Here is a 22,029-nt window from a genome sequence, read left to right as displayed (position 1 = left end):
GAGTATAACATGACTATTCTCCTTTATATCTACATACAATGTTTAAACCTTTAAAAAAAGCTGGAGATTCAATCAAATCGACTTAAAGAAAACAGTATTCACAATCCAGTATATTTTCTTTACATTGTCTTGTCTTAATTTTTATGGTAAATCTTAGTGGTCGACTTGACCCTGTTGTGTCCTAAAATGGCTGTAGCTCTGTCTGTGCCTCCTTTTATGTATAGAGATTGCCTTATAATTTGTGTCCATGGCAGTAAGAGACACTTTATACACTGTATCTCCACAAAAACAATTCTTATTCATTTTGCTTGTCATGATTCCTTCATGAATTTGTACGGTTCAATATTCCATCTATCGGACTTTACGCAGCTGTTTGTCAAACTTTGAAGGTCCTTTAAAGTACTGTACTTTTTGACACCTATTTAAATGCTAAACTTAGTGCATTTTATTGAAAACAAGTTTTATTAATATAGTTAAGACCTTAATTTATGCCTTAATTTGATCAATTCCTGTACAGTATCACATTTCCTTTACTGTATATTCAAAGTTTTAAAAAAAAGTCAGCATTTGATCGAAGTCAAATTGTCTTTGAATCTGGTATCCCCTATATCTGTAATAGAGGCAACATTATCATCAGGGTAACATAGGATCTGTCTCTGTGACCTTTCAGTTCATAATCTATACCCATCTTATGATCCACGTAAGTCTCCTCCTATCCCATTTTCATATCACCGTATCAGCATATTCCTATGTTCCTGTTATGGTTATCCAGTTTATGATGTTCTCCCCAGTGTCTTAACCAATATTTATCCCTCAACCAATATCTCCAAAATAGATTGTCTCATCATTTTTATGTTGCTAATGGATGTTTGTTGCGTACATATCGGCTGCTGCCTTTCCCAAAAGACATTTCAAGTGTGTTTTGCATTTACTTGAGATGTACGGAGGGTGTGAAAGGTGCCATATAAATGCAAATCTTCCTTTCAAATAAATAAGGAGGTGAGTTAAGATATATTCAGAGAGAAATACCGGGTGCACAAGATCATTCTTACCTGCTGTGGTGTAAGGACATAATCCCATATGTTTAACTGGCTCAAGGAACCCACAAAAGATTCTGCAGGATTAAAGCCTTCGCCTCTCTGATCCTGCTCCTGGCCAAGCACCAGTGCTCCACCACCTTAAGAAATGCAAAGAAATTACAATAGAAAACAGCAGCTGAAAGTTGCCAATTCCAGTCGGACATATTCTGGGAATTTTAATCATGACCTCCCACACCAGCCAGTCAAACAACCTTTTCCTTCCCAGATCTAATTTACTTTAAATATACAAATAAACTTGTTGAAGCAAAATAAAAATGCAATGCTGTGGAGTGCTCGCAGTAAAGTTCCCTAGTTTTCCTGCAGAATTCAGGACAGTTCTGGAGGGTTGGCAACCAGATAGACACCAGCTAATATGGCCTTCAATGTTCAATATGGCCACCAACACTCAACATAACTACCAATACTCCACATGCCACCAATATAATAGAAAGCAGGACTGAAAGATGGGAGTAAATGTCTTGATTTATACATTTGTTAATAGAAAATTCACATAAGAAATATATTGGTTAATGAATTATCTGGAATAAAATGCAAGTCTCATTTACAAGGATCATGAAGCCACCAACCTATTACAATAATCCACCTGGTTCACTAAATCTGTCCCAGTGGGCAAAACCAGTTAAAGAAAGACCCCAGTAATACTTGGAAAGGAATGTGATGGTTGTACTGGAGCTCCATTTTGAAATATGCAAGATGAGTTAAACCAATGTTATCCTTCACCACTTTTTTTCTTTTTGGTGCCATTCCTACCCATTCTGGCCAGATGTGATACCAGATCTACAGCAAATCGATAAACTCTTAGCTGTCTTCTGAAATTACCCAAGCAAGCTGTTCAGTTATAACAAATTACCAACAAAGATAGGTCCCATGGGACAGCATGGACTGCAGCAGACAGCTTGCTGTTTCAGTGGCTTATATCACAATGAAAGGATAATTATTAACCCTGAATTTGTTATCTCGGGCACACAAAAACATGTTGATTCTATACATTCAGCAATAGTTTAGCTACAAAACCAAGTTCTTCCTGTCAATTTGAAGTAAAGGTTACTGGAGAAATTTCAGGTCATGACATTTATTTCAGTGACAAAATATTGCATTGGAACCCAAGAAGTCTCAATGAAAAGGTTTAGGTAACAGCAAGAATCTTAAATCATATATTATACTTATTCAATATACTTTTCCAATGTCTTATTGATAGCTACTAGCACAGAATCTTCACCAGACAGGATCCAGGAAGTTGGGCTGTGCGGGGAGTCCCCTTACATGGCTGATAAGTGAGGAGACAAGGTTGGTCAACCTACCAGAAGGTACCAGCCTCCACCACCCAACTCTCAATCAGAAATTGAATGGCTGACTGAAAAAAAATCCTTTTTCCTGCTTAACAAGGATCCTAAGGAGCCTGACCGCCTGACCAGCTCATGGGTATGAGAGGCTTTACCACCTCCCAAGAAAATGCCTGGTGCAGGGAACAGGCTGGGGAGATTGGCTCAAAGGCAGTCCTCCCAGGTTTGCAGCCCCACCTTTTCAAACTCCATGGGGTCTGAAAATTCAGTCCCAAACATAATGCTGAAGTTCTGACTTTTGCTTAAGCGCAGCATTTAATATAAAGCAAACTAAAATTATGACATGGTTGTTTGAATTCAAGTTCTGTTGTACTATCAGAATGAAAAGATCCCTGATATTTCTTTTCAAGTTCACCCTTTCATTAATAGAATCATATTGTCCCTACATTTGTGGAAGCAGGCCATTCAGCCCATTGAGTCCCCGCCCATCTTCCGCAGGGCATCGCACCCAGGCTCCCCCCTCTCTGCCCCACCCTATCCCTGTACCCCTGCATTTCCCATGGTTAATCCACTTGGTCTGTACTTTCCTGGACACTATAGCAATTTAGCACGGTCAATCCACCTAATGTGCATATCCGTGGACTGCGTATCTTTGCATGGATGAAACCGGAGCACCCAGGGAAATCCACTTGGACACAAGGAGAATGTGCAAACTCCACACAGTCACGTGAGACTGGAATTGAATCCAGGTCCCTGGCACTGTAAGGCAGGAATGCTAACCACTGAGCCACTGTGCCGCCAATTTTACATCATCTGATCAATCAATATTGCAATAAGCTGAGGGATTTCATTAATTGCATTTGAGAAACATTTGCAAATTAAAGCTGTAACCTTTGAGCACAATGATTCCAACAGAGACTCCACTACATATCAGAAAGTGAAATACTATTGTCAAATCCAGTTGGGTGTTTCACTGAAAGCAATTTGTTTTCTATAAAAAACTCCAAATTGGATATGAATTGGGAAAGCATTATCGTTGTTGAAATGTTTAATCAAAGTTCTGTACTGGGGATAGTAAATGTATCACCTGGGATACTGGCTCCTGTGGAAAGGTCTTTCCCTTCATCTGAGACTTTCCCATCTATATAAACTTTCCATGCTCCGTTGGTGCTATTCCAGGTGATGGAGATATGGTGCCACTTCCCGTCATTCACTGATGGACAATCCGTGACTTTCTCCTTGCCATTGACGTATAATACCCAACTGTATGGAAGATAAGGAAAGAATCATCAGCTTTGCACCACAAGGCATAAGCATTTCTCCTATGTCATACATCACTGAGATATGCATGTATCATCTCTATTATAATTTCCAGAAATTCAGTGAATGGATTTTATAAATCAACTTAATAAGACAAGCAGTACAGAAAGCTATGTTCTCCTTAGATCTGCAAAGGTTAAATGAAAATTTAATGGAAGTGTCTTAAAAGCAAGAAGGGTTTTGCTGGAGTAAATCAGGGAAATTTGTTTCCACTGGCTGCAGGATTGCATTGTTACAAGCTGGAGGCAGAGGTAACATTAATTTTCAAAAGGAAATTGAATACAGTGTCAAAGGGGTGGAAAGTTTTCGACTAATTGGATAGCTTTTTCAGAGTGCCAGAAAATACAGGATGAGTTGAATGCTCTTCTGCACTTTAAGTGTTTGTGATTCTATGATACAATAGTCCTCAGCGCTTATAGCATTAAGTACAATCAATTGTACATATCAACAAGGCAGTAAATGCAAAAGATAATCCAGTCTGTTGGTGAACTGGCGACCATGTGCCTAAACTGTCTGACTCTTTATTCTGTACCCACTTGCTCTGCCCTCCCTTTTAAAGTTCTTTTTGTCATAGGTTTAAGGTGAGAGGGGAAAGCTTTAAAAGGGAACTGAGAGACAACTTCTTCACACAGACGATGGTGAGTAAATGGAATGAACTGCCAGAGGAAGTGGTAGAGGCAGGTACAGTTACAATATTTAAAAAAAAAAACCTGGACAGGTACATGAGTTGGAAAGGTTTAGAGGGATAAAGGCAAAATGCAGGCAAGTGGGACTGACTTAGTTTGGGAAACGTGGTCAGCATGGATGAGTTGGACCAAAGGATCTGTTTCTGTACCCTTTGGTTCAATGACTGTGACTCTACATTCAGCTAATCAATGGACACTGATCTTCAATATCCAAAATAGGACATACTTTCCACTTTCTCTTGCTCAATTCCCTCCAGGGCTTCAGCCTTTATAACATTAATTGCTACAGATTATCTGGAAGCAGTCTTAAAATTACACTTCATAGCATAGAGTGTTGTTCAATGAATGGCTGGCTTCTTCTTTATCTTGTTCTGGTTCCATGTTATTGTAATGCTTTCTGAAACCTAAGTTGGTAATTTGGAACATGGGGATATTGGTGATGTGATCTGTAATTGTTCTCATTGCTAAAAGGCATTGTTATTTTTAATATTATTATTTCCGATATTATGGAACCCAAATATGAAATCTATTTATTTGTCTATAAGGTTTTTTTCATTTTGAAATAAGAGTATTACTTCATCCAGAAAATATTGAGACATTGTTGATGGTCAGGAGAAAATGAGACTACAGATGCTGGAGACCAAAAAAGTGTGGCAGTGGAAAAGCACAGCAGGTCAGGCAGCATCCGAGGAGCAGGAGAGTCGACGTTTCAGGCATAAGCCCTTCATCAGGAGTTCCAGAAATGTTGACTCCCCTGTTCCTCGGATGCTGCCTGACCTGCTGTGCCTTTCCAGTGCCACACTTTTCAACAATGGTTATTGATGGTCAGTACATTTTCACCTTTACATGTATAACATAAATAGGGTATTAACGCTTTAAAATATTTTGGTAGCTACATGCTCAATTAATCTCTTAGGTGGTCTTCCATGAGCATTGAAACCACTAATTTAAAGTGGTGGCACAACTCAATGTGAGATGCATGAGTAACATTCTTTTTTTGTCTTGTAAAGTCATATAAGATTTTGAAAATTTAAATGATGGATTATGAATTCCATTCATCAAACTGTAACACAATAAATTGTGGGATAAATAATTCTTGATGAATTACAAGCTTTGCCTTTTGGGTTCAAGTCCCTGTCCATGATCTGAGCACAAAAATCAAAGTTAACACTGCATTACATTTCTGAGGTTGTGCTGCACTATTGAAGGCGCAAGCCTTCAGATGAAACGTAAAAGCAAGTTCCTAGTTGCCCTCACAGTAAGATGTTGAAGATCCTGTGACACTATTTTGAAGCGGAGAAGAAATGTTAGATTGAGTGTGCTGGAAAGTATTCATCACTCAATCAACTTCACAAAAACAAATGATCTGGTCATTATCATATTACTGTTAGTAGAAGCTTGCTGTGTGCAAAATCGGCCGCCAAATTTCCTTTCTTACAACTGTAATTACACTTCAAAAGCAATTAATTAGTTATAAAGTGCTTCAATCTGGTTGTTATGAGAAGTGCTATGTAATTAAAGTTATTTTTCATTGTCATTTTGATTGCGGTTAAATACTACTCCTGTGTATTTGTGTTCCTGTGAGTTAACATAGCTCATAATTTTAGCCTGTCGATAATGGCTTAATAGAGGTTGCCTTCCATTTTGTGAAAGAAGTAAGGAAAAGTAATGCGATTTCCATTGACTAATATCATAAATTAAGAGTAATGTGTAAATCACTGCTCACAATCTCAGATACAATTCGTCTGCAGGAACAAACTTCACTTCAAAGAAGACTCAAGTTTATACTGGGAATAGACTTGCTGCTTGGAATGTGATGTTTTTAAGTAATGAAGCTGTACAATTGGGGGACAGCGAACATAATTCTGTTTTTTTTATTTATTTGTTTTAGTGGGATGTGAGCATTGCTGGCTGGCCAGCATTTATTGCCCACCCCTAGTTGCCCTGGAGAAGGTGCTGGTGAGTTGCCTTCTTGAACCACTGCAGTCCACCTGCTGTGGGTTGACCCACAATGCTTTTAGGGAGGGATAACAAGGGAAAGTGTAGGATGCATTAATGACCACAGAGGAGCCAGAATACATAGGTAGGATTCTAAATGAATACTTTGTGCTGGTGTTCACTAGTGAAAGGGGCAATATGGGACGATAAATAAGGGAGAAGGTAGTCAGTGATACAATTAAACAAATTTGCATAGACAGAGAGGAGGTTCTGAGCTCTAGCAGGATTAAAGGTAGATAAATCTCCAGGCATGAATGAAATATATATCAGATTGTTGAGTGAGGCAAGGGAGGAAATAGCAGGGGTGCTGGCAGAAATTTTCAATTTATCTCTGGCCACAGGAGAGGCTGATGGACGGCCACTGTGTTATCATTATTCAAAAGGGAGCAACAGATAAATGGGGAAACTACAGGCTAGTCAGTCTAACTTCAGTAATGGGGCAACAATTGGAAGCAATTCTGAGGGGCATCCCTGATTTTCGAACATAGAGTCATAGAGTCATAGAGATGTACAGCATGGAAACAGACCCTTCAGTCCAACCTGTCCATGCCGACCAGATATCCCAACCCAATCTAGTCCCACCTGCCAGCACCTAGCCCATATCCCTCCAAACCCTTCCCATCCAAATGCCTCTTCACTTAAAATCATTATACTAATGAGTGCTATTTCATACAGGGGTGTAATTTTAAAGACCTGATGTAAGAAAATTTCCTGTGTGTGCAAATGGTTCCTTTATATTGTCCTGCATTCCATTCTGACTTGCATACTAATCGACTTGTGAACAGACTCCAGCATGGAACCTGTTCACAACCCAGAGACTGCCTATAATCTGCATTTGGAGAGGCAGCCATGATTCAAGAACAGTCAGCATGGTTTTGTAAAGGACAGGTCATTTCTGACCAACTTGACTAAATTTTTCAAAGAGGTGACCAGATCTAGATGTAGGTTTGCTCGCTGAGCTGTAAGGTTTATTTTCAGATGTTTCATCACCATACTAGGTAACACCTTCAGTGAGCCTCCGGATGAAGCACTGGTGATGTATCCTGCTTTCTATTTATATGTTTGGGTTTCCTTGGGTTGATGATGTAATTTCCTGTGTTGATGTAATTTCCTATGGAGACGTCATTTCCGGTTCTTTTTCTCGGAGAGTGGTAAGTGGGATCCAAGTCAACTTGTTTGTTGATGGAATTCCGATTGGAATGCCATGCTTATAGGAATTCTAGTGTGCGTCTATGTTTGGCTTCTCCTAGAATGGATGTGTTGTCTCAGTCGAAGTGGTGTCCTTCATCATCCATATGTAAGGATACTAGTGAGAGTGAGTCATGTCTTTTTGTCTTTTTGTGGCTAGTTGATGTTCAAGTATCCTGGTGGCTAGTTTTCTGCCTGTTTGTCCAATGTAGTGTTTGTTCCAGTTCTTGCAAGGTATTTTGTAAATTAATTTTGCTTGTTGTCTGTTTTGGGTCTTTCAAGTTCATTAGCTGCTGCTTTAGTGTGTTGGTGGGTTTGTGGGTTACCATGATGCTAAGGGGTCTGAGTAGTCCAAAGTGTATGGTTATCCACTTTGGTGGCAAGAACAGGAAGGCAGATTACTACCTAAATGGAATCAATTTAGGTCAAGGGGCAGTACAGAGAGATCTGGGTATTCTTGTACACCAGTCAATGAAGGTAAGCATGCAGGTACAGCAGGTAGTGAAGAAGGCTAATAGCATGCTGACCTTCATAACAAGAGGGATTGAGTATAGAAGGGCTTGTATACCCTTGAGTTTAGAAGGCTGAGAAGGGATCTGATTATTAAAGGATTGGACACTCTGGCGGCAGGCAACATGTTTCCGCTGTGGGGTGAGTGCCGAAACAGAGGACACAGCTTAAAAGTACGGGGTAGGCCATTTAGGACAGAGATGAGGAGAAACTTGTTCACCCAGAGAGTGGTGGCTGTGTGGAATGCTCTGCCCCAGAGGGCAGTGGAGGCCCAGTCTCTGGATTCATTTAAGAAAGAGTTGGATAGATCTCTCAAGGATTGTGGAATCAAGGGTTACGGAGATAAGGCAGGAACAGGATACTGATTAAGGATGATCAGCCATGATCATATTGAATGGCGGTGCAGGCTCGAAGGGCAGAATTGCCTACTCCTGCACCTATTGTCTATTGTCTATTGTCTAGTCTGGCAGTCATTTTTGAGATGTATTTGATGTAGGGGAGAGTGACTAGGGTTTCTGGATGCGTTTTATCTGCTTGTTTGGGTTTGTTAAAACTCTCTAGGTGACCAGATGTATAGATGAGGGCAATGCTTTAGATGTAGTTTACTTAGACTCCAGCTAGGCTTTTGATAAAGTTCCGTATGGGAGACTAACAGCAAAGGTAAGAGCCCATGGGATCCAAGGAAATTGGATACACATTTGACTGAGTAGCAGGAAGCAGAGAATAAAGGTTGAGGGATATTTTTCTAGTTGGAAGTCTGCGTCTGATGGGGGTCCCACAAGGGTCATTGTTGGACCCTTGTGATTTCATGATGTAGACACAGATGTAGGAAGGTTGATCAGTAAGTTCACAGATAATACAAAAATTAATGGGGTGGTAAATAGTGAGGAGGATAGCCATAGATTACTGGAGGATATAAGCGGGCTGGTCAGATGGCTGTTCAGTGGCAAACAGAATTCAGTGCAGATGGATGGGGTGTGGAATTGGGCAGGACAAACAATGCAAGAGAATACTTGATAAATAGTGGAAATCTGGAAAGAACCAAGGATCAGAAGGAACTTGGACAGCCTGTAAGCCAGTCTATCAAGTCAGGCAGATAAAATGGTTCAAAAGGCGTATGATATATTAGCCTTTATTATTCAAGGGCAGTGAAGTTTAGCTGGAAATGTATAAAACATTAGATTAGATTCCCTACAGTGTGGAAACAAGCCCTTCGGCCCAACAAGTCCACACCAACCCCCCAAAGAGTAACCCACCCAGACCCATTTCCCCTCTGACTAATGCACCTAACACTATGGGGAATTTAGCATGACCAATTCACTTGACCTGCATATCTTTGGACTATGGGAGAAACCCACGCAGACACAGGGAGAATGTGCAAACTCCATACAGACAGTCGCCTGGGGCAGGAATTGAACCCAGGTCCCTGGTGCTGTGAGGCAACAGTGCTAACTATTGAGCCACCCCAAAGTTAGCTAGATCACAGCTAGAATATTGTGTGCAGGTCTGGAATCCTTATTATAGGAAGGATGTGATAGTACTAGTGAGGACACAGGAGAGATTTACCAGAATGTTGCCTGAACTGGAGAGTTATGAAGAGAAATTGGACATATTGGACATTGTTTTGAACAGCAGAGATTGAGTGGGGATATGATTCAGATGTATAAAATTATGTGGGGCATAGATAGGATAGAAACAAAGACACTTTTTCCCTTGATGGAGGGATCAATGACCTGGGAGCATAGATTTAAGGGAGGGGGTAGAGAATTTAGAGAGGTTGTGAGGAAAAACCTTTTTACCCAGGGGGTAATGAAAATCTGGAACTCACTGCCTATATGTGTGAGTGATACAGGCAGAAACCCTTTTAGCATTTAAGAAGTATTTAAATGTACACTTGCAATACCAAGGAGGAAGTGAGGACAGCAGATGGTGAAGAGGGAGAGTTGATAAAACTTGGCACTGGAAAAGGCATAGCAGGTCAGGCAGAATCTGAGGACCAAGAGAGTCAACGTTTCAGACATAACTCTTCTTCAGTACTAAAGCAATACCAAGGCACATAAGTGCCAGAAAATGGGATTTGAATAATCAGGTGTTTTTTTTTGACAGCATGAACAGAATGGGCCAAAGGGCCTTTTTCTGTTCTGTAGATTTCTATGCCTGTAACATGGGTCTCAAAAGATTTTGTCTGGAACTCAAGCCTTTAGAATTTGCTTTCCAACAGAAAAAAAGAACTGGAAGTAATCTTGTAAAAGCAGAAGAATTTACCCATTGTAATCCGTTAGTAGAAATGCATTGTCACATCCATTGTCCAGGGCATAGGAAATGGGAGTCCCATAGTTTGTGGTGTCAGAAGATTTCATCCAGAAAGCACAGGTAAGAGCACTGAGTCTTGGGAATACATTGTCCAATAAAACGTAGCCATAGATCCCCGAAACCTCAAAATCCAGGTTAAAATTGGAGGATAACTCTTAAATAAAAAGGGATTAAATAAATACAGGTATACCATCTGGCAACACATGATGAGAAAACAAGACTGCTATTTCATTCAAATTTCAAGTGTAAAACTATTTCAACTAATTCCAATTTGAATTTCAATGAATAAAATTAACTTGTTTGAAGGGATTTTTTGGATCATCTCCCCTTGATACTTAATGGCATTACAATCATCAAATCACCCACCATCAATACCTGAGAGTCAATATTGACCAAAACCTTAACTGGAACCGCAGTGCAATCATGACAACAATCCCCAGTTTGGATACAACAGAGCTTTTGAAATATTATTTTCTACAGGCAGATAAAGTTGCTACAGGTTCAAAGAGCAACTGTTGGTTTTTTAAATACTTATTCATGGGATATGGGTGTCACTGCATAATCCAACATTTATTGGCCATTCCTAATTGCCAATAAGATGGTGAAGAGGATCCATCTTCTTGAAACACTACAATCTGTATGGTGTATGTGTACTCACAGTGTTGCCAGGGACAGTAATTGCAGGTCAGAGGATGGGAAATCTGCAGAGAGAAGCGTACCTCCCGCCTTCCCAATGCCTATTCACCACATGCAGGAGTGTGAGGGGATACACCGACTTGCCAGGATGATCACAGCACCAACAGTACTCAAAACCATCCAGGATATATAATTGGCAAACCGTTCACCACATTAAATGTTCAGTCTCTTCAACACCAATGTAGCAGTGTGTAGCATCGAAAAGATGCAGCAACCCACCAGAGTTACCTTGACAGCAACTTCCAAATCTGTCACCCCAACCATTTAAGAAGGTGAAGTGCACCAGGCACATGGGAATAGCACCAGCTACAAATTCCTCTCCAAGTCACACACCTTCCTGACTTGGAATGACATCACCTTTCTTTTTCTGTTGCCTCATAAAAATATTCAAACTCCCTTTCTAGCAGCACTGTGGGTATACATACACTACCCAAGTTGTCATGGTTCAAGAAGTTGGATCATCATTGCCATGTTAATGGCAATTAGGAATGAGCAATAAATGTTAGAGTATGCAGTGACAACCACATCAATTGAGCTTACCTTTGATCCTGCAACATTTTGAAGCAGAAACTGACCATTTTGAGACCTTTACCTGTTTCACATCGAATTCCAGTGAAACCTGGTAGACAGTTGCAGATGTATGAGGCTAGATCGTCCACACATACCCCTTGGTTCAGACATGGATTTGACTCACACTCATTCACATCTACTTCACAGAACAAGCCAGTATAGCCTGGGGGGCATTGACATCTAAAGAAGAGAAGGAATGATCAGTCATAATAATTCTGCTGCTTGCAAATAGATGATTGCAAACAAGGCAACTTCGGTGCGGCTGCACATGAGTCAATGTGCACTGTAACTCAGCAGGTGGCATACTTGCCACTCTGGGTTCAGGATCCATTCTAGGATGTAAATAGGAAAATCAAGGTCAACATTGAGGGAGGCATTGTTGGAGGAGTTAAACTGAAGCCACATCTAATTGTACAGATAGTTTCAGAAGATCCCATCGCACTATTTCAAAGAAGAATGGGAGAGTTATTCCCATGATCTGGCCAATATTTATTCCCTAAGTAATATCATTGATGCAGATTCTTAGATCCTAATTCCTGTGTGCAATTTGTACATCCCAATCGCCAAATTGTTCCATGGACTTTTTAGCCTTTCTTTCCCAAACAGCAAATAAAAAGAAATGCTTTGATCACAAACGAGCCTGACTAAATCTTTGTTGGAATTTTATGATCCCTGTAGAGAACAGTAATTTTTAAATTGATATTTCAATTTCTGCTGGAATGATCACATAAGACTTCGAAATCTTTACAGTAGCAAACAAACTAATACCTACATTGTCTAAATACTGCTTTTGTTGACAAATTAATCTCAAGATGAAAGAAAAGTCTCCTTTTCATGGCCTCACTGTCTCCAAGGCAACCAAGCCATCTCATAGAATCATTAGAATCCCTACAGTGTGGGAACAGGCCCTTCGGCCAACAAGTCCACACCGAACCTCCGAAGAATAACCCAGCCAGACCCATTCCCCTGTTACTCTACATTTACCCCTGACTAATGCACTTAATCTACACATCTCTGAACACTATGGGCAATTTAGCATGGCCAATTCACCTGACCTGCACACCTTTGGAGAGTGGGAGGAAACCGGAGCACCCGGAGGAAATCCATGCAGATACAGGGAGAGTGTGCAAACGCCACATAGATAGTCAACTCAGGCTGGAATCAAACCTAGGTCCCTGGCACTGTGAGGCAACATTGCTAACCACTGAGCCACCGTGCTGCCCAATTTCAATCTATTGTTGGGCAGAAGTCAAAACAGGTCAAGGTGACCTCCTTAATGCCTCCTTTCCCTTAAATAAAGAGACAATCGCAAAACATAATAGTTTTTTAAAGTTTGCATTTGTAGCAAACTTACCTGAAGGTGCTGATGTCGTCAATGCATGATCCTCCATTCAAACAGGGCAAGCTGGTGCATTCATTAATATTCACTTCACATGTGTCTCCCAAAAATCCAGCCAGACATGTACACTGAAATCCACCAATCAGATTATGACATGTCCCATTGTTGAGACACGGTGTTGAAAGGCACTCATTAACATCAAGTTCACAGTGGACACCTTGAAAGAAAGAAGCAGAACACATTACTGCAATTGTTTTAAAAAAAACTATCCAGGCATTGCTATGTAAAGCCTCAGTGATGCAGCATTAAAATTCCTACTAGATAGCCCTGATAACTGAATGTTCATTGAGATCAACTCAGCAAACTACAATGGAGCCAAAGGTCTGGGTACTCAGTTGGTGACTATATTTCAAGACTGAGACTTTCTTAGATTACTTACAGTGTGGAAACATGTTCTTTGGCCCAAGTCCACACTGAGCCCCTGAAGACCTACCCACCCAGATGCATTCGCCTACATTTACCCCTTCACCTAACACTACAGGCAATTTAGCATGGCCAATTCACCTAACCTGCACATTTTTTTGGACTGTGGGAGGAAACCAGAGAAAACCCATGCAGACACAGGGAGAATGTGCAAACTCCACACAGACAGTGGCGGGAATTGAACCTGGGTCTCTGGCACTGTGAGGCAGCAGTGCTAACCACTGTGCCACCGTGCTGCCCATGTTTACTTTGTTTATAGAAAAGGATAGGGAATCTAGTGAAATGGCAGTGTGATGTGCAGATGCCGGTGTTGGATTGGGGTGGTCCATAAACTGGTGTTGTGTGATTTTTCACTTTGAAATGGAGATAGTGAGAGAAGGTAGAGTCGAGATAGAAGGTCATCCATGATTTCATTGAATGGGGAAGCTGGCTCAAGGGTTGAATGGTTGAATCCTGCTTCTATTTCATACTAACCTATTGCCTGTTGATAAATCTCTCCAGAAGTATTTTGTCTCACTTACTATCTGGTTCATGATGGATTCATGACAACGGGAAGAGTAAAAGGGCTCGAGAAACCCGCACAGTCAAGCAGAAACTTTACCTCAGAAAGATGTATGTATAAATGGAACTGTTCACCAGCTGTACATCTTACAAGTCATTGACAGAGTGATTGTGAAAGTTCATAATGTCTAACCGTGGGTGGAAAAAGAAAGATTTACCAGGGTCATGCCAGAGCTGCAAGTTTATACTTGTCTGGGGCTCTGCTTTCTAATGAAGAGGAGGGTGAGACGTATTAAAAGAGGGTGAGACGTATTAAAAGAGGGTGAGACGTATTAAAAATAGACGTATTAAAAGTTCTGAAAGAGTTTGCTAAATTAGGCCAGATAGGCAAGATGATTCTGCTTCTGCAGCTATCAAAAAGATAGTTACTAATAATGCAGTAGTGAATTCAGAGACTGCTGAACTCAGAGAGTGGTGAGAAGGTGGAACTGTGAGGAGTGTTTGAGGTGAATATATTGTGATAACTTACTGTTCAATAACATTATGAAATTTAAAAATGTAGAGAATTAGCTATTACTCTTACATGGGATCTGGGTATTGCAGGTAAAGATAACATTTGTTGATCATCCCAAATTGCATTTGAGCGGAACGGCTTGCTGGGCTATTTCAGGGAATAGAGTCAAAAAGGGTGGCGCTGGAAAAGCACAGCAGGTCAGGCAGCAGTATTATTATAGAGTCACATAGTACAGGAACCGACCCTTCGGTCTAACCAGTCCATGACAACCATAATCCCAAACTAAACTAGTCCCACCTGCATCTGCTTGGACCACATCCCTCTAAACCTTTCCTATTCTGTCAATGCTGACCTAGACAGTGTTAATGACTGAGTCAAGCTGATGCTCCTTTACAAAGCAAGATGCACTGTTACCGTGTTTTCTACATGAATGTATGCAATTCCATATTGAATTCAATAATAAAATTATTTGAAGGGAAAGGATAAGATTCACTTTCTCCTGCTTTTAAGTGCACCAGCTTATAGTTTGTCTGGTTTAGAATAGTCAGTGTCAAGATGCCACACTGGCTATTTCAGAATCTTGGAGGATGGAGAAGACGTTGTCTAGGTGGGATCTAAATCCACATGGGCAATATGAAAAGTGGATACTCTCAGGTAACAATGCTGTAGACATGGGGAATGGGATGTGGTTCCATCATTAAAACATTGATGGTATTATAACACTGCGATACGAGGTTGTACTGTGGGAGCCCATGCCATTTTTCTAAAAAGGCAGGGAAACACCTAAAACACCCAAATGGAGCCAATAGGACAGTAGCAGTTGGTCAGATCAGTAGCAGCACCAGAACTCATCCGAGGAGCAGGGGAGTCGACGTTTCTGTTGAAGGGCTTATGCCTGAAATGTCAATTCTCCTGCTCCTCGTATGCTGCCTGACCTGCTGTGCTTTTCCAGTGCCACACGTTTTGACTCTGATCTCCAGCATCGGCAGTCCTCACTTTCTCTTATTTCAGGAGAAAGTGGGGGTTCTGGAGTCACATGTAGGCTCGAATAGGGAAAGACAGCAGACTTCATTCCATAAGGAACATTTGTGAGCCAGATGAAACTAGCTTTCAATTCCAGATTTTTTTATTAGTTAATTTGTGGGATGTGAAATGCTGATTGGGCCAGCATTTCTCATCATCCCTAATTGCTCTTGGGAAGGTGGTGGTAATCCACCTTCTTGAAGTTCTGCAGTTCATATGCAATAGGTAGTCCTGTAATGTTGTTAGGGAGAGAGTTTCAGAATTTTAACCCAGCAACTCAAAAGGAATGGTGATATATTTCCACGCCTGGATGTTGTGTGCTTGGAGTTTGTAGCAATCTCATGTATCTGCTGCTGTTTTGGGTGGTGGAGTTTGAAAGATGTTGTCAGAGGAGCCTTGATAAGTTCCTCTGGTGGGATTTGAGCCCATATGCTCAGAGCATTATTCGGAATTGCAAGTCCAGTTATATTACTGTTATATCACCTTTGTATTTTTTTGTGCAGCTTATGCATCATTTTTACACTGTTACCTTTTAATGAATTCTATTTTTGGATAATCTGGGACTCTAGGATATAATCATATATAATCTTCTGTAGCATGGATGCATTTAATGAGAAGCTAGATTTTAAAAAAAAATAAGAGGGACAAAGAAATCGATTGTTACGCTTGCAGGGTTATACAAAGTAAGATAGGAAGAGGGTCATGTGGTGCATAAATATAAGTATAGACCTGATGGACCAAATGACCTCTTCCAATGCTGTAAATTCTATGTATTCACTGCTACAATCTATTCATTGTAATTAAATTCCAATAGTTGCTGCAAAACTCCCTATTAATAGCTTTGGGTGTAACGTAAATTATTCATGTCACAAATCAGAGAAATAATTGATTAACTTAAGAGAATTAAGCAAATACCTTGCTATAATTTGCCAATGAAGAACTAAATGCAAAAAAAGCACTGTGAATGTATTTTTACCTCTAAACCCAACTGTACACTCGCAGTAATATGCATTAATCTGGTCAATGCATCTTCCATCATGAAGACATGGTTGAGAGTTACACTCGTTTTCCTCTTCCTCACATAGAATACCTGGAAAACATCAAAAGAAGCCAAACTGTTTGCTAACTCTCATGTCATAATGATACCCACTCACCCTCCCCGCCCCCACAACAACCTGTCATACCCTCCCAACATTTGGACCTCTCGAAAGACCATTTTCCTGGTCTTGTATACCCAGCAAAAGGCAACCTCCAGCTTGGCAGAACTACCCCCATGCCATCCCCATCCCCAACAACTTAGCAGAGCCCTCTTGTGGCTTGCTCATTTATTTTCCTTCAGATTTACCCTATTCACTGCTCAGGCTGTTTCTATAACCACATTTACTATTGATAGGCTTGGAGTGAAATAGCACTTTTTATAATCTATAATGTAGGAGCAGATTCTGTTCGTACTCCTTACGTGGTGACTTTTCTCTGATAGGCTTCCCTCATGATTGAATTTTCCTGGACAGTTTGGAGAGTTCCAAGGTGACGTAACAGAGTGACTCGATGAGCATAACAATGTTGAAGTGGTGAACAATGACTTCCAGAAGTAATTTGACACAGTGCCACACAACAGATTGTGAGGAAATATATAAAAGGGACAGCAGCAACAAAGATACAAAATTGGCAGAATGATATCAAATGGAGTAATGGCCAATAGATATTTTTAAGCAAGTGGAGGTTTATTCCAGAGGGGTCCAAATTGGAACCATAGCTTTTCTTGATCTATATTAATGATCTGATCTCGGGGTGCAGGGCACAATTTGAAAGTTTGCAGATGTCATGGAATTTGGAAGAATTGTAAACGATGAGGAGGAACTCCAAAAGGACATGGACAAGTTGGTGGAGTGACAATAGACAATAGACACGGTGGGCGGCACGGTGGGCGGCACGGTGGCACAGTGGTTAGCACTGTTGCCTCACAGCGCCGGAGACCCGGGTTCAATTCCCGCCTCAGGCGACTGACTGTGTGGAGTTTGCACATTCTCCCCGTGCCTGCGTGGCAATAGGTGCAGGAGTTGGCCATTCTGCCCTTCCAGCCTGCACCACCATTCAATATGATCATGGCTGATCATCCTTAATCCGTATCCTGTTCCTGCCTTATCTCTATAACCCTTGATTCCACTATCCTTGATAGCTCTATCCAACTCTTTCTTAAATGAATTCAGAGACTGGGCCTCCACTGCCCTCTGGGGCAGAGCATTCCACACAGCCACCACTCTCTGGGTGAAGAAGTTTCTCCTCATCTCTGTCCTAAATGGTCTACCCTGTATTTTTAAGCTGTGTCCTCTGGTTCAGCACTCACCCATCAGCAGAAACATATTTCCTGCCCCCAGTGTGTCCAATCCTTTAATAATCTTATACGTCTCAATCAGATCCCGTCTCAGTCTTCTAAACTCAAGGGTATACAAGCCCAGTCGCTCCAGTCTTTCAGTGTAAGGTAACCCCGCCATTCCAGGAATTGACCTCGTGAACCTACGCTGCACTCCCTCAATAGCCAGAATGTCTTTCCTCAAATTTGGAGACCAGAACTGCAATCAGTACTCCAGGTGTGGTCTCACCAGGGCCCTGTACAGCTGCAGAAGAACCTCTTTGCTTCTATACTCAATCCCTCTTGTTATGATAGTCAGCATGCTATTAGCCTTCTTCACTACCTGCTGTACCTGCATGCTTACCTTCATTGACTGGTGTACAAGAACACCCAGATCTCTCTGTACTGCCCCTTGACCTAAATTGATTCCATTGAGGTAGTAATCTGCCTTCCTGTTCTTGCCACCAAAGTGGATTATCATACATTTATCCACATTAAACTGCATCTGCCATGCATCTGAGTGGACAGACAGGTGACAGATAAAGTTCAATGCAAAGAAGTGTAAGGTGATGTATTTGATGGGAATAACATGGAAAGACAATATAAAAAACGGGACACAATTATAAAGAGGGTACAGTAGCAGAGGGGCCTAGGTGTATTGGTGCACAGATGACTCAAGTTGACAGAGCAGGTTGAAAAAGTATTTAGTAAAGCATATAGTATTTCTGGTTTTATGGATGGGGCACAGAGTACAAGAGCAAACAGGTGATGTTGAACTTTTGTAAGACACTTGTTGGACCTCAGCTGGAGTATTGTGTACAATTGTGGACACCTCATTGTATGAAAGATGGGAATGCATTGGACAGAATGATTTACAAGAATGTTTCCAGGGATGAGAAATTCTCGTTATGAGGATAGATTAAAGAAGTTGTTCTCCACTGAAAGGATGATAAAAGGAGATACAACAGAGGTTTTCAAAGTCCTTAGCAAACCTGATAGATCTGATAAGGAGAAACTGTTCCCACCTGTAAAAGGATCAAGAAAAACGGCATAGGTTTAAAGTGATATGCAAAAGGAGCAAATGTTATCAAGAAAATAACTTTTTCTCACACCGAGCAGTTAGGATATGATGTGCATTACCTGAAAGTGTGGTGGAGGCTGGTTTAACTGAGGTCATCAGGGGAATGTTGGAAGATCATTCAGGTAGAAACAATGTACAAGGGTATGGAGAGAAAGCAAGCAACTGGCAGTAGTTAATTATGCTCATTTGAGGAGTCAATGCAGACAATTTGGGCTGAATGGGCTCTTTCTGTGTCATGGGAGCTTTACCTGCTTCTCGGATGCTGCCTGACCTGCTGTGCTTTTCCAGCACCAATCTAATCTAGACTCTTTTCTGTGTCATGACCTTTCTGTGAGTCTGTGAACTCTACCAAAGCCCTCAGGTATTTATTGTGCTGAATTGCACAGGATAAGTTACAGCATTATTTCTTTATTCTTTCACAGGATATGGGGATTGCAGGCAACAGCAGCAATAGTTTCCCATTTCCAATTGTGAGAAGCTACTAAGCTGCCTTCATGACAGGCTGTGATACTTCAACATGCCTGGAGCTTTTCATTTTGGAGGGCACTTAAGAGTCAACCATGTTGTTGTATGTCTGGAATCACATGTTAAAGACAGCAGATTCCCTTCCCCTAGTGAACCAGATGGAGTTTTCATAATATCTCAATTAAGACCAGCTTTTAGATCCGTATTCCTTAACTGACTTTAAATTCCACCCAGCTGGAGATCAGTAAGTCATCGGAAAAATTACAATGCCTTTAGATACAGCTAGAGATAAACATGGGCTGGTAACAGTGACACGTCTGATTCTTTCTCTGTAAGTGGAGGAGATTCTTGAGAGGAAACTTACCCACAAAACCAGGCTGGCACAAGCACACAAATCTCCCAATTCCATCCTGACAGGCAGCATTGTTTTGGCAAGGATCTGACGCACACTCGTTAATGTTTGTTTCACAGTTAGAGCCTGAAACACAAATGCAGTGTAGAACTGAGAAGCTGCTGAGGCCCATGCCGATATCCAAGGAAACCCCTGACTATAAGAGTTCACCTACCTGTAAATCCAGGCTGGCACACACAAACGTGACCTGACCCAACACTTTCACAGCTTCCGTTGTGTTGGCATGGTTGCAAGAAGCATTCGTTAAACTCCTTCATTCAAAAGGGAGGGAAAAGTAAAATACTTATTGTCAATTCAGCTAAATAAGGGTTTCAATTTTGTCCTGGCCTGTGGTTATACTGATAGTTGTCCTCACATCAATCACAGTTTGATTGATATAAAAATGTTCAGAAAATCAATTAGTCTGATGATAAACTATCATCTCCTAATATTACATAAACAAGAGACACTCATTCACAGAAATACTGTTGTGATCTATCCCATAGTGAGTGACTCCATGAGATATTGGGTTGTATTGCCCTGAAGAGGGCAGGCATGAAATTTAACACCAGCACACGCGCCAGTCCCTGACATCATTCCACCCGTGGGGCCATGTACCCAGAGGTAGGTTGGGGAATGGCAGGGCTGCGTGACCACAGATAACAGATGACCACAGAAGCTGTTGAAGCTCTCTAATGACATTGAAACTGAAATTTTCCAATTAGTCTCCATGTTCACGGAGGGACTGGGGAACATTAGAGTTGTCAAGGTAGCCTCCTTGTGTCAGACTTGGTGTTCTTGTTGGGGTGAGTGTAGCAGGACTGAGTGAGGCAAGGGGAGGAACAATGCTCCAACCTGATGGCTGAGGCCATTCCATGTGTGAGAAAATGCCTAAGTCAATAATTGGTGTGCACCTAATTTAGTTCATAGTTTGTTGTTGGCATTAAAGTGAAATCTGGTATTCAGATTCTGTAGTTTCAAGATTTGAGGAGGTTTATTTTCAAGCATCCAATAGCAGAGAAACCGAATTAAGAATTAGATTAAACTGAGTTCTTATTAATTGACACAGACCCTTTGTGATGAGTGCATATAGAAGTAGCTAACGTAGTGTGACTTAACATTAGCATGTGACTTCCAATAGAGTTTTGAAATTGAACATCTCAAGGAGTGTAGTGGTGGCAGAAGTGAGGTGTTTGGTTGGTTTTGCTAAAAGAAGCAGCAGATTGGTGAATAAGATTATGAGTATTTCTAGGTTTTACATAAAAATAAGACCTTCAGTTTGTGTTGAGGCATCAAGTTTTTCTCTTTTTTCCTTCCAACTCATTTGCTCAGTATAAGATTGATACCAGTACATGTGAAAAAAAAACTATAAAGAAAAGGGTTCTTCAAGTATAAAGAACAGGGACACTTGATGATTTACTAATGACTTAGTAGATTGGGTGATGTGTTGCAGATACAGCATGTGGGAGTTGTTGGATGCCAAAATGATCCACAGTGAACACACATGTAGAAAATCTCTGTAACTTTAACAATTTCAGATCCAGCTTGAGGAGTTGGGGTTCAAGGTGCCACATCAGGAAGGGGCATTTTGCTCCAAGAAATGGGCGCACCCCTTAAATTAGTCAGTTCAAATGTGGCCCATGCTCAAGGACAGGAAGGTGTGATTATAGGTAAAGTAAGTGCAGGGACAAAAAGGGCAACTTTCAAGGAGCCTCAATCCTGCAATTGTCCAACTGCTATAAAGGTTTTACAAAGTACAGGAGAGCGAAGACTGCAAGAAAGGTGAGTGAACAAATATGGTACAGGGAGAAATTCTAACAGGTGAATTAGCAAGTAATACAAAAATAAACAGTAAGAGCTTCTTTAAATAGTTAGAAAGGAATAGAGAGGTGAAGTTGAACATAGGTGCCTTAAGGAATGAGGCTGGGACAATGGTAGCAGGGAACCAGAAAATAGCAGAAAAGTTAAATAAATATTTTGCATCAGTCTGCATTCTAAAAAATGTCAAGAGACAGATGGTTTGTGTGAGCTGGTAGTGATGGTGGACGGAGGGGTGCAGGAGGCAGGAAATACAATAACTAGCATTAGAGAAAGTGTACTAGGAAAACTAATGAAATTAAAGGTTGTTAGGTCCCCTGGACTTAGGATTTTAAAAGAATTAGGTGGGTGGGGGTTTCAATGGGAGATGGATGGGGAGTTTCAATGGGAGTTGGGT

General features: G+C 41.0%; 1 protein-coding gene across 3 annotated transcripts in view; it reads right to left on the bottom strand.

Moving 5' to 3' along the window:
• The window catches only part of svep1 (sushi, von Willebrand factor type A, EGF and pentraxin domain containing 1), a 236,178-nt gene that overhangs the window by 87,946 nt on the left and 126,203 nt on the right, over positions 1-22,029 (bottom strand). For all 3 annotated transcript variants that reach the window (XM_043716218.1, XM_043716221.1, XM_043716222.1), the window contains 8 exons: positions 19,990-20,086; positions 19,788-19,901; positions 16,501-16,614; positions 13,019-13,220; positions 11,687-11,844; positions 10,351-10,552; positions 3,471-3,646; positions 1,053-1,177 (listed from right to left, as the gene is read on the bottom strand). In XM_043716218.1, the coding sequence (XP_043572153.1) occupies positions 1,053-1,177; positions 3,471-3,646; positions 10,351-10,552; positions 11,687-11,844; positions 13,019-13,220; positions 16,501-16,614; positions 19,788-19,901; positions 19,990-20,086 (1,188 nt within the window). The remainder of the gene's footprint in view (positions 1-1,052; positions 1,178-3,470; positions 3,647-10,350; positions 10,553-11,686; positions 11,845-13,018; positions 13,221-16,500; positions 16,615-19,787; positions 19,902-19,989; positions 20,087-22,029) is intronic.

This window comes from Chiloscyllium plagiosum, chromosome 2, assembly GCF_004010195.1.
Source record: "Chiloscyllium plagiosum isolate BGI_BamShark_2017 chromosome 2, ASM401019v2, whole genome shotgun sequence".
Classification (NCBI taxonomy): Eukaryota; Metazoa; Chordata; class Chondrichthyes; order Orectolobiformes; family Hemiscylliidae; genus Chiloscyllium; species Chiloscyllium plagiosum.
This window is presented reverse-complemented; position numbering and strand designations above follow the sequence as displayed.